Below are 13,942 nucleotides of genomic sequence, written 5' to 3'. Positions count from 1 at the left end.
GATCTTTGTATTTTGAATGTTGAGTTTTAGGCCAGCTTTTTCACTCTCCTCTTCCACCTTTGTCAAGAGGCTCTTTGGTTCCTTTTCACTTTCTGCCATTAAGATGGTGTCATCTGAATATATGAGGTTATTGATATTTCTCTCTGCAGACTTGATTCCAGCTTGTGATTCATCCAGCCCAGCATTTCACATGATGTACTCTGCATATAAGTTAAATAAGCAGAGTGACAATATACAGCCTTGACATATTCCTCCCCAGTTTGGAACCAATGTGTTGTTCCAGGTTTGGTCCTAACTGTTGCTTCTTGACCTGCATACAGGTTTCTCAGGAGGCAGATAAGGTAGCTTGTTATTTGCATACTTTAAGAATTTTCTACACTTTGTTGTGATCCACACAATCAAGGGCTTTAGCACAGTCAATGAAACAGAAGTAGATGTTTTTCTGGAATTCTCTTCCTTTTTCTATGATCCAAGAGCTTCCCAGGTGGCGCAATTGGTAAAGAACCGCTTGCCAATGCATGAGCTAAGAGGGCCTGGAGTCAAATGTACAAGCTGAGAGATTGGTTTCCGGTAGGAGCTGGGGTTGTTTTCCTATGATAATAAGTAGAAAGGTGGAATGTAGACTGTGCTGAGTGGGTAGATGTGCTAGTGGACTGATTCCAATTTCTAAGTGAAGGAAGAAACACAGTCATCAACTGAGAGTGAGGATTACGATAGAGGGTTCTGGGGTTTCATCAGAGGGAAGGATATGGAATCACTCTATTAGAAAAGAAGAGGAAATAGACCTGAAACACACAGTCACTGCCCAGAGGATTATGGATGACTTGACTCACATGATCATGTGTTCAGAGCAAGACCATATCAGCCCACACTAGGCGCACATATATTTTCAATGAATAAATGTACAGTCTTTTACATGCTTATGCCAATGACTGTATAAAAAGAGCTTAAGTTGCTTTTTTAATATACACACAGGAGAATGCAGAGTAAAGCAAGTGTTTTAATAATTTAATTGGCAGGAATTTTTTAAAAGCAATTTAATTCTCTTAAAAAATATGATAAAGTGCCTTGATTTGTACCTACTTTGCAGGTGGAAATCTGCAGGATTTTGAAAAACTTAATTTATGGCTGCACTGGGTCTTTGTTGCTGTGTAAGGGCTTTCTCTATTTGTGGTCAGCGGGAGCTACTTTCTGGTGGTGGTGCATGGGCTTCTTATTGCGATGGCTTCTTTTGTTGTGGAGCACAGCTCTAGGGCTCCCAGGCTCCACAGTAAGGCAGTAGGGCTTAGTTGCCCTGTGGCATGTGGGATATTCGTTCCCTGACCAGGGATCGAACCTGAGTCCTCTGCACTGCAATGTAGATTCTTAATCACTGAATCACCAAGGAAGTCCCTCCAGGATTGTTTACTCAGGTCACGATGGTTATGAAAGTAGGTTCAGAAGTAAGAAAACTTGTTGTTGTACAGAGAAGAGGTTTTGATCAGAGGGGAGAGTTTCAGAGTTTGAGATCTTTGAATTAAGGTATAACAAAGTTTAAAATGTGATAATGCCTCTGACTGGGTGATATCCAGTGATGATGAGTATTGAAGAGGGTGAAAAAACTACAAAAATTCTTCCAAAAATTGGATTTAAGAATTTTAGGCATTTATGCTTGGTTTTTCTGTTAGAAAATAACTATAGTATTCTGCCAGAGCTTACTAATGCCTTCAATAAATATAAGATTATAAGTGGATGTGTAGGTATAGATACTTAATTCAAATTTTAAAAATGTGCTTCAGATATATTTAGGTCTTGAAGTGATGAAATTTATTTGCTTGTCTTTTTTGAAAATTACATTAAAAGTATTGCTTTTAATTATAGGCACATAATTATAAAGTGAACACGTTTGATTTAAAAGATACACTAAAATACCTTTTTATTATTTTACATATTGAATTTACACAATCAATTGGAGAAATGGTTCTAAGAAAACAGTGAAATACACATAGAGAATAAATAACTAAAAACATTGATTCTGATTTCTTTTCTCTGTGTCCTTAATTTGCCACACTACCTTTGATTAAAAAAAATGTCCTGATCTTGTGATAGAGAGGCCCCAAAGTGAAAAAAATATGAGTAGCTAATGAATCTGTATGTTCAAAGAAATGCTCAAATTATACTGTTACCTAGTGGATACCATTTTTCTTCATTGAGCGTGACACTGCAGAGTTGGATGTTAATTGCTCCTACAAACGTGGTTTTACTCTTTACAATAAGCATTAAGACATGTCCTTGGAGCTCCCTGACTTCATCATATACTACCTGAAAAGGGAGAGAATTTTGAAAATATAAATTAGATATGCTTAAATGCATCTTTTAAAAATATTTCTTTTAATAAAATAATTGCATCTCATATTTTGTACCTTGGATTGGACAGGTTAATGTTAGAATCTTTCATTTCTAACTCTTAATTCTGAAGGGCTAAAGGTTCTGCTAACCTGAAGTTTAATGACAAAGTATTTCTTAAGAAGCTTAAAATTTACTCTGATTCCATTAATAATTGTCTATCCCAAATTTAATAAGACTGCAAATCATTCTCTAGGAAGAAATTTAAATACTTACCACCTTTTAACTGTCCTTGAATTTATGTGAAGCACGGAGCCTTGAACACTATTTTTCTTTGTTGAAGGCTAATGAGGAAATCAGACCAATCTCCATGATTTCCTTGTGTTAATTTAATGTAGTCCAACAATATTTCCTTCTCCATGTGAAGCAGTCATACTATGATTACTTTAATTTATTAAAAATTTTTTAATTTTTAGTTATGAAAATATATGCTCATTAAGTAAAATATGGGGATGAAACAAAAATGAATATAAAAGAAAGAACATTTTTATATTTCTACCATTAAGAGATAATTATAGTTAACATTCTGATGTGCTTTTTGTTTTCTATATATAATCACTTTTTAGATTCTGAGCTATAATTATGCTGTATGTATAGTTTTGTGTCTTTCTTCTTTTCATTTACTAGTCATGGAACTATTTTTAAGGAGACAGAGCTATTCAACTGCAATTTATAATAACCTAGAAGTATAAGCCACAGGCATTATCACTGGGTTCCACAGTGGTAAAGAAACTTTAAAAAGTACAGGATCAAGAAGTTAGTTATACATCATAAAAGGAGGAGATTGCTGTGTATAAACCCAAAGTGGTTGCCAAGGAAACTCTTTATAACACATTTAGAGGAGTTTCATATGATGCTACAAACATGCTTGCTTTTTATAGTGAAGCTACAAGATAGAAAGAAGTGCTTTCTGTATATGCAAAGAAGAATCAGAGGAAACAAATTGAGAGGAAAGCCTTGAATCTTCTAGGAAGCCTTCTCAGTGTGTATGGATGTGATTTCTGGCCATCTTAAGTTATCAATGAAATTCCTCTAAAGATGAATCTGCTAGCTGCTCTGAACAGTGATTTACTTACCAAAAACATAATAATTCAATTAAGGGACATGAGATACAATACAGAATGTTGATGCAGTCTATATTATTTCTTGTGACAGCTCCTGGCTACCTACTCTTCTAGTATCTTGCTCCCATTCCAGGCAGGAGATTACCTTTTAAATTCTTGTGTGTGCGTACTAAGTCACTTCAGCTGTGTCTGACTCTTTGCTAATCCATGGGCTATAGCCTGCCAGACTCCTCTGTCCATGGGATTCTCAGAGCAGAACTACTTATTCAAGTTATTCCACTTAATTTCTTGAGTTCCCCCTGCTAGTAAAGGATTTTAAGGGCTGCCTTAAAAATTTCAAAGTCTTACCAATGTAATTCATCTTTAATGGCAAAGAGAAGTCTAACATGGACTCTGAATCATTCTTATCTCCTGAACACCTATCTTTCCAGGACTTCAGAGTAAGCTCCTTTCCCTCTTCTCTATGGTGATCATTTTGAACTGTCTAAATTATCCTCCATTTTCCTCCCCACAACACATTCGGCGGATACACTCAATTCTTATTTTACAGAGGAAATAGACAAAGGGGCCCTCCAAATGTATAAAGAAAAATGGAATAGCTCTGACCATTAGGCCTTTGGAAAATCTGGTTTCAGAACACTGGGAATCTTATAAATTAGTGCTAAAGATGTAAATTTCTAAGAAACATATCAGTAATACGTATTTATTTAAATCTGTTGTCAACTATAGTTATTCCTCCATTTACAATGGGGTTACATCTCGATGGGCTTATAAACCCATGGTAAACTGAACGGGTGGTGCTAGTGGTAGAACATGCCTGCCCATACAGGAGACGTAAGAGACCCGGGTTCGATCCCTGGGTTGGGAAGGAGGAGGGCATGGCAACCCACTCCAGTATTCTTGCCTGGGGAAATTCCATGGACAGAGGAGCCTAGCAGGCTACTGTCCATGAGGTGGCAGAGTCAGAGATAACTGAGCACCTGAGCACCCACACACTTAACCCATTGAACATCATCGCTTAGCCTCATCTGCCTTAAATGCATTCAGGACACTTACGTCAGCCTACAGTTAGGCAAAATCATCTAACACAAAGCCTCTTCTATAACAAAGTGTGTGTGTGTCTCATGTAATTTATTGAGTATAGTACTGAAAGTGAAAAGCGGAGTGGCTGGCTGGGTACAAAATAGTTGTGAGAGTATTGGTTGTTTACTCTCATGATTGCGTGACTGATTGAGAGTTGTGGCTCACTGACATTGCCCAGCATCAGGAGAGAATATTCTACCATGCACTGATAAGCTGGGAGAAGATCAGAATTTGAAGTACAGGTTCTACTGAATGCATACCGCTTTGGCACCACTGTAAGTTCAAAAAATTTCAGGTTAAACCATCCCAAGTTGGGGGCCATCTGAATGCACTTTCTTATTTGAATATGGTGATAATATTTACCTTTTAGTATTGTGAGGAAGAATAAAATGAGAGAATGAATATAATAAGCCTTGGTACAAAACCTGGTACATAGTAAACACTAATGAATTATAACCAAAAAAGATCCATCAAATACACACACAAAAAAACCAGTCATTTCTTGGTATTTTTGCCTTGAAAATGAAGCTGTTAGTTGCTCAGTCATGGCCGACTCTTTGTGACCCCATGGACTGTAGCCCACCAGGCTCCTCTGTCCATGGAATTCTCCAGGCAAGAATACTGGAGTGAGGGTCATTCCCTTCTCCAGGGGATCTTCTCAACCAGGGATCGAACCTGGGTCTCCCTCATTGCAGGCAGATTCTATACCAGCTGAGGCACCAGGGAAGCCCATTTTACCTTAGCTGACGGGAAATAACAGTGATAGACAAAGTTGAGTCTCCAGCTATTTAGCAAGCAGAATTTCTCTAATACATGATGCTAGGCATGAATTGCCTTCCTGGTTAAAATACAAACATTTAAACTCCAAAGTTTATATTACTATGGATTTTTTTTCCTATGCTTTATTATGTAAAAGCTATTTTTCTTGAAAGTGACTGTTTTATAACATGTAATCATTGCACATCATAGATGATATATACATATATTCTAATTGCTTTACTTCATCCGTAACATTATTTAAAAAATAAGCACTTTTTTCTTCAATGTAATGAATAATTAGTGTGTAATGCTAGAGATGTACGCAGATGACTATATTCTTTGAGACTTTTCATCAAATGATTTAATATGTATTCTGCCTTAATATACACAGAACCGAAAATGCACAGCTCTTTTAATTTCATTTTGTAATACTTTTTACCCATAGGCATGTGTCAAGTCTTCACTGCCTTCTGACAAACACTGAATGTGTAAGTTTGAAACTGTCACATCAAGTAGAAGAACATTGTTTAGGGTAATTTAATATCTACTAACTTATGTGCAAGCATTCACTGTGTCATTTGACACCAAGTTCTAGTAAATAATTCTAAAGAGTATTAGAATGACTGCAAGGGGAGGAAAACAATACGGAAACTGAATTGTGCTTAGGGCTGGTGAGAGAAGGAGTGAAGAGGCCAGACTGTGAAAGGGAGAGTTGAAAGCCAGAACTCTGTGGGTAGAGCGAGGGAGAGGAACAGCACAGAAGGTTTAATGGGGTCAGTCAGAGCTTTGGAATCAGGCACTTCTGGACTTGAAATTTAGTTACCTAACCCTGGTCAAAATATCTACCTCAGGGCTTCAGGGTCTTCCTCTACAAACAGAATTATCATTACTTTATGAGTATGGAATGAGAGGATGTTGCAGACAACAACAACCATTGCTTACTGAGTGTGTCGCGTTCTATGCCAGATATTCACGCACATGCTGAATATTTTAAGGCACGTAAACCACATAGAACCTTCTTATTCTGTCCTTTCTAATATCTCCTCTATACTTTATAGTAGGATAATGTCTAAGAAAGGAATATAATGTCAGTTACTATATACAGGATGGATAAACCACAAGGCCTTACTGTATAGCATAGAGAACTATATTCAATATCTTGTCATAACCAGAATGGGAAAGAATATAAAAAAGAATGTCTCTATATGTATGTGAGTCACTTCAGAGATTGGCACAACACTGTAAATCAATTAGACTTCAATTTTTTTAAAAAAGGAATACAATGTGCAAAATACATGGACTATAACAATATAATTCATTTTTAAAATTGAATCTGTATTTCTAATGAGTCATTAAAAAAATGATGGTTCTTAACCAGATAACAGATAGTAGGGTGGAAAGAGCAGTGGCAGCGGAGTTAGCAGCCCACTCTGCTTCTGAAAGACTTGAAGGTCAGTTCTGGGGGCACTCTGACCACCTCCCCCCGCCCCCGTCCTGAGCCCAGTCGTGTCCACCACAGGGCTCTGTATGTGAGAAGGGTTTTCAGGAAGGTTGCAGGCAGTCCTGTTGGGAACCACTCTGGAGAGCATCACGGTGACACACTTGGCCTTGTATCAGAGCTTTAGTATCTGAAGGGGGGATGCTAAAGGGGTACTTGGCAGCCGTCCTGACTCAGCCTCTCTCAGGTCTGAGTATTAGGGAGAAAGAGGCTTGTGAGTAACCCCTCAAAGAACTATTTTCCTGAAAAGCTTTTTGAAGTGATGCAATATGATATTCCCTTTGAATTCCTCTAAGAGGTTTATATAAGAAGGGGAGTGAAGTCGTTCTCTCCCACCCCCCAGACCTCTGCCTGGCTTTGGCAGTTTGAGAAATCCCAAAGTCCTGGATGTAGCAGCCCTCAGGAAGCAAAGGGGAGAAGTTAAATACACGGAAGATGCCATGCGATGATTACCAGGCTCCTCAGAAAACACATGCGGTTGGCCCTCTGTAGCCATGAGCTCTGCAGTCATCAACTCAATCAACCACATATCAAAAAATATTCAGGGAAAAATATTTCCAAAGTTCTAGAAAGCAAATTTGAACCAGTTGCCTACCAGCCACTATTTACACAGCATATACATTGTATCAACTGTTATGAATCACCTAGAGACAATTTAATGTAAATGGGAGGATGTGTGTAGGTTACATGCAAATATGCCATTTTATAGAAAGAACTTGGGCACCTGAGAATTTTGGTATGCTCGGGAGTCCCGGAGCTAACCTCTCCTGCAGATACGAAGGGATGAAGACGTCTGTATATGATGTTGCTAAGAATGCACAGAAATAATAGACGGGACTTGGCAAAGAGATGGGGGCCTATATTATAGTTGAAGGGGAGAGAAAGGAAAACCACAGTTAAAACTGGTGCCCTTTTGGGGGGTATTTCTTAGAAATATTCTTGTATTGATACAGACACAGCATAATGGGAGAAAAAATAAAATACTGTAGTCTTACATGCTTACTGAATAAAGCAGGTAACAAATTAATAGGTACAATATGATCCCATTTTTGTTAGAGAATGTGTCTGTTGAGAGAAAGAGACATAATTCAGAAAGAATACTTATTAAAATATTAACAAGGACTCCTAAAAAGATGTCTTTTTCTTCCCATGGCTTTCTAAATTCAACCACTTCCTTGCCAAATTTGTTTATATGATGATCGATACTATTAAGGCAGTCACTTACCCATACATGAATTCATCTTCCTGCTCATTTGGATTATGTATGAATTGGAGTTTGCTATACATAGACTTATGGGCTTCCCAGGTGGTGCTAGTGGTAAAGAATCCACCTGCCAATGCAGGAGACTTAAGAGAGGTGGGTTTGATCCCTGGGTCAGGAAGATGCCCTGGAGGAGGGCATGGCAACCCACTCCAGTATCTTTGCCTGGAGAATCCCATGGACAGAGGAGCCTGGCAGGCTATGGCCCATAGGGTTGCAAACAGTTGGATGCAACTGAGCATGTACATATATCTCTAGTGGTTGACATCATGGCAAATAATAAAATGTCAAAGTATCTTTCCTTACTAAATTATACATATAGTTGAATATATATAAATGTTTGCTAGTTTTACATTTTTCCACATACACAAAAAGTGTCACTTATGGAATTACCCCAAATATTTAATTCCACAAATCTTTTTAGAAGTAGCTAAGTTTCAGAGATACTAAGAAAGATAAGACTTTTTCCTTGTCCTCAAGTTTTCAGTGTACTAAAAGAAAAAAAAAATTGTGTAGGATTGAACAAGAGATGGTAAATGTGGTATAAGAATCAGGGAGGAAAGAGTGGTTCACAGAGTCCATATTTGAGGGGAACATCAAAGTTGGCAGAGAAGGGCAGGAGGGTGAACAGCCTCATGAGCTCAGTCACAGAGGTCACAGGGATTATTCAGGGAATGACAAGCTGTGTAATGTGCCTGGAGAATATGACTAAGCGTGGGGCAGTGGAAGGGCATGAGCAAGCAAATGTTCCTGACTTATTTTTGTTAAAGGTGCTGAAAGGTGCAAAAGACATTAAAGGTAGGAAGAATTGCTTTTTCAATAGATGGTGCTGGAATAATTGGCATTCATAGGCAAAAAAAAAAAGTGAACCTTAACTTAAACTTCACACTTTATTCAAAAGTCAACTCAAAATGAATAATGGACTTAGATGTAAAATATAAAACTATAAAATATTTGGGCTTCCCTGGTGGCTCAGAGGGTAAAGTGTCTGCCTGCAATGCAGGAGACCTGGGTTGGATCCCTGGGTCAGGAAGATCCCCTGGAGAAGGAAATGGCAACCCACTCCAGTACTCTTGCCTGGAAAATCCCATGGACAGAGGAGCCTGATAGGCTACAGTCTATGGGGTCACAAAGAGTTGTACATGACTGAGTGACTTCACTTTCTATGGGAGAAAATCTTTAGAAAGCGCTAGGTGAAGAGTTTTTAGACTTTCTAACAAATATGCAGTCTATAAAAGAAAAACAATTGATGCATTGGCCCCCATTAAGATTAAAAACTTTTGCTTGTGAAAGACTCTGAGAAAAGGATGGAAAGTCAAGCTACAGACTTGGAGAAAGTATTTGTAAACCACGTACTGTAACTGACAAAGGTTATTGATAATATATAAAGAATCTCAAAAGCCAATAGTAAACATAAGTAAAAATGCAGACTCTCTAATTAGAAAATGAACAAAGACACAAAGACATATTTCACCAAAGAAGATATGCAGATAGTAAATAAGCACATGAAAAGAAATTTGCATCATTAGCTACTGCTGCTGCTACTGCTAAGTTGCTTCAGTCGCGTCCAACTCTGTGCGACCCCATAGACAGCAGCCCACCAGGCTCCGCCGTCCCTGGGATTCTCCAGGCAAGAACACTGGAGTGGGTTACCATTTTCTTCTCCAATGCATGAAAGTGGAAAGTGAAAGTGAAGTCGCTCAGTTGTGTCCGACTCTTAATGACCCCATGGACTGTAGCTCACCAGGCTCCTCCGTCCATGGGATTTTCCAGGCAAGAGTACTGGAGCGGGGTGCCATTGCCTTCTCCGATCATTAGCTACTAGATACATGCAAATTAAAACCACATTGAGCTATCACTCATTACTTTTCAAATGAACTAAAATTAAAAATAGTGATATTTTTACTTGATATAATAAAAATGATACTAAATGCTGGCAGAGATGCAGCAAAACTAGCACAAATATTGCATTGGGAGTGTGAAATGGTATAGAAAAAGAGTATGACAATTTCTTTGAAAACCTATATATGGCATTACCATATACCCCAGTAATTACATCTTGAGCATCTCTCTTAGAGAAATTACAACTTATATTTACACAAAAATCTATACATCAGTGTTCAGAACAGCTTTGTATTGCAGTAGTCCCCAGTTAGAAACAACCCAAATGTCCTTTAATTGGTAAATAGTTAAACTTTTATACCTCCCTGCCATGACTACTACTCAGCAGTGAAAACAAACTGTTGATACATGCAGCTACTTGGATGGATCTCTCGTGAGATGTATAGGAAAAGAAAAAAGCCAACCTCAAAATGGTACAAACTGTATGATTCCTTTTATATAACAATTGAAATGACAAAATTATAGAGATAGTGAATATATTAAGAGTTGCCAGAGTTGGGCATGGAGTGTTAGAGTGGGAAGAGTGACTGTGGCTTTAATACAGCACTAGGCATCATTTTGATGGAATGGCCTATACCTTGGTTGATTGTGGTGATCACACAAACCTATACATGTGATATAAATGCACAGAACTAAATAACACATACATAAGAACACGTGTAAAATGAGAAATCCTAATAAGGTCCGTGAACTGTACCAATGTTAATTTCCTGATTAGTCAATAGTCAGGCAAAGTGTTACCATTCTAGGAAAAGTGGTTGAAGGGTATTTGAATTCTCTCTATATTGTTTCTTCCAACTGCTTGTGAATCTACGATTATCTCAAAACAAAATTTTTTTTAAGGTATATAAGGATGATACTGCTCCAGAGACAACTTTGGAAAATTACTGAGTCAAATTTGAAGGGCTGTGAATGCCCCATATAGGATTTTGGATATTATCCAGTAGATAGTAAGGAACATTTGGAAAACGTTATGTAGGAGAGTAATAAAAATGAGTAGTTTTTGACACTTTAGATAGAAATTTGAATGATTTAATTGAAAAGCACGAGATGGGAAGATAGGAAGCTTTTATATTAGACAAAGTTATGAGGCCTTTCACCAGAGAAACAGTGCTGGAACACAGAAGATGGATTGAAGAGGCAGATGACTGCTCAAGAGAAACTGACAAAACCTGGGGATTAACTGGACTTGTGAGTGAGGAAGAGAGTGATGTCATTAGTATCTTCTGAGATGACAGTGGAGGGAAACCTGGTTTAAAAGGGTCTAGGAGGCATCCTAAAGGGGCTCTTTCTCTTTTAATTGGAGTATAATTGCTTTGGCTTCCCTGGTGGCTCAGAAAGTACTGCGGCATCTTTATCTCTGTCTTGGATCACTTGCTGTTAGGGAAGCCAGCAGCATGTGGTAAAGAACACCAAGCACACATGTGGCTAACACCTGAGACCTCCTCCAAGAGCCAGAGAAGAAGTGAGGCCAGAAGCATCTGAGTCAACTCAGAAAGGACTCTGGCAGCCCTAGTCAATCCCTGGATCAGGAAGATCCCCTGGAGAAAGGAATGGCTATCCACTCCACTACTCTTGCCTGGAGAATTCCATGGACAGAGGAGCCTGGCAGGCTACAGTCCATGGGGTTGCAGAGAGTCAGTCACAACTGAGTCACTAACACTTAACTTACTTTTGTAATTGCTTTACAATGTTGTGTTGATTTCTGCCATAAATGTGAATTCAGCTATCAGTTCAGTTCAGTTCAGTCACTCAGTCATGTCTGACTCTTTGCGACCCATGAATTGCAGCACGCTAGGCCTCCCTGTCCATCACCAACTCCCGGAGTTCACTCAGATTCACGTCCATCAAGTCAGTGATGCCATCCAGCCATCTCATCCTCTGTCGTCCCCTTCTCCTCCTGCCCCCAATCCCTCCCAGCATCAAAATCTTTTCCAATGAGTCAACTCTTCGCATGAGGTTGCCAAAATACTGGAGTTTCAGCTTTAGCATCATTCCTTCCAAAGAAATCCCAGGGCTGATCTCCTTCAGAATGGACTGGTTGGATCTAAATATACATATATCCCCTTCATCTTCAGCTTGCCCCCCCCCCACCCTGACAAATCAGGGGCTCTTCAATAATCAGATAAAAGTACAGGTTTAAAGGGCTCCCCTGGTGGCTTAGTGATAAAGAATCTGCCTGCCATCTGGAGACCTGGGTTCAATCCCTAGGTTGGGAAGATCCCCTGGGGGAGGGCATGGCAAACCAATCCAGTATTCTTTCCTGGAGAATCCCCATGGACAGAGCAGCCTGGTGGGCTACAGTCCACAGGGTCACAAAGAGTCAGACACGACTGAGCATGCACACACAGGTTAAAGCTTAGGAAAGAAGCCAGAGTTTGAGGAAATAATTGAGATGCAAGCTTCAAGTAGGTAATAAATGAAAATCTGTAGATCCATAAGATCATTTTGAGTGTATATATCAAGAAGAGATGAAGTCACATCATGGAACTCCAGTAAATAAATATTTTCAGGGGAAGAATGGCAATGAAGGAAAATGAGAGAATGATTAATGAAAACAGAAGGGAGTTAAAGGGCAGAGCTCAAGAAGCAAAAGGGAGGTGTCAAGAAAGAGGAAGCAATTAATAGAGTTGCTGTCTAACTGCTCTGGAGAGGACAGCCCATTGGATCACTGCACTGAACAATTAGGAGTCTTCTGGTGCCTTTTGAACAAAGCAGCATTGGTCAAGGTAGAATCCATATTACAAAGGATTAAATGGTGAGAAGGAAGTGATGAACAGAGAGCAGGAAATACACCAAGTTTGCTAAAGTGTGGAGGTGATAGCAAGAGAAAAAAAAAATGATGCTTTATAAAAGCTGAGTTGAAGACTTTTTTTTTTTTTTTTTTTTTAAGATTTCGGAGTTGAGGATTCAGTGGGTAAGACAACCCACTGGAAAGGTAAGCAAAGAATCAAGTGAGCAAGGTACAGAGGAGATGGGAAGGATGGAATCAAGAGAAAAATGTAGGGTTTGCCTTAGAAAAAAATAGAGGATCATATGTTCAGAAGTATACTACAAAGGAATTAGAGAGCTATATATAATATAAATTAACTTTAATATAATTTCTGCTTTATACTTATTTTTTCATAATTTGTGCTTTGTACTTGTTTATTTTTTTTCAGTTTTTCAAAGGAGATTTTATAACGTTTACAATAGATTAGACTATGATAAAGTTATCAGGTAAGGAAAAAGAGGGAAAGAAAAGCTTGTTAGAGAAAATAAGATGGAGTCAGGGATAATGTGAGGAGGCGAAACAAATGCCATAAAGTCTTGGGCTCTTGCTGTAAGCTAGCCACAATTTGAAAATTGGTTCATAAGCACTTTGAAAGCTGTATTTTCCTATTCCTATAGCATCAAGAACAGTGAGTGGCACACAGCGGCTATTTTGGGAAACATCTTCCCTTTATGAAATAATGCTGCCAATTACTACAGATTTTCCATATTTCATTGTGAAGCTGAAAAATGGTAAGAAAAAATACAAAGTGACTGGACAAGAGATGAATCATACTTACAATCTCATTGTAAGTGGGGTCAGTGCATTTTGGAACAGATTTTGTTTTCCTCCTCTGGGCTTCACTGGGATACGGTAAAAGATAAAATTCAACATGTGCACTGGGCGCGGAGCCATCTGGGAGATGCTGCAGAGGAAAATGGTTATAAATATTAATGTACGTGGCTATCAAAGAAAACAAATACATGGCTACTAAGTATCTAGACCAAAGACAGGATCAAGATTTATTACAGTCACTGTTTACCAGAAGAGAAGAGAACAATCAAAAGAAATACATCACGGCTTCAAAGGAATCCCAAAATACAGTTTAAAGAAGTAAGACAGTCCATCTTAAATTAAGCACTGTGTCAGAGAGCTACATTTAAAACTCCAGTAAGTATGAGTTACTTTAGTTTTTGGTAGTAGAAATGAAATTTGCATTTTTGACAGAAATGGTCAAG

General features: G+C 38.5%; 1 protein-coding gene across 3 annotated transcripts in view; it reads right to left on the bottom strand.

Moving 5' to 3' along the window:
* Nucleotides 1-1,884: 1,884 nt before the first annotated feature.
* The window catches only part of PIK3C2G (phosphatidylinositol-4-phosphate 3-kinase catalytic subunit type 2 gamma), a 466,126-nt gene continuing 454,068 nt past the window's right edge, over nt 1,885-13,942 (bottom strand). For all 3 annotated transcript variants that reach the window (XM_040235274.1, XM_040235275.1, XM_040235276.1), the window contains 2 exons: nt 13,504-13,629; nt 1,885-2,301 (listed from right to left, as the gene is read on the bottom strand). In XM_040235274.1, the coding sequence (XP_040091208.1) occupies nt 2,149-2,301; nt 13,504-13,629 (279 nt within the window). In that variant the 3' untranslated portion in view covers nt 1,885-2,148. The remainder of the gene's footprint in view (nt 2,302-13,503; nt 13,630-13,942) is intronic.

Source organism: Oryx dammah, unplaced genomic scaffold (assembly GCF_014754425.2).
Source record: "Oryx dammah isolate SB20612 unplaced genomic scaffold, SCBI_Odam_1.1 HiC_scaffold_29, whole genome shotgun sequence".
Classification (NCBI taxonomy): Eukaryota; Metazoa; Chordata; class Mammalia; order Artiodactyla; family Bovidae; genus Oryx; species Oryx dammah.
The sequence above is the reverse complement of the archived record's forward strand: the minus strand, read 5'-3'. Positions and strand labels throughout refer to the sequence as shown.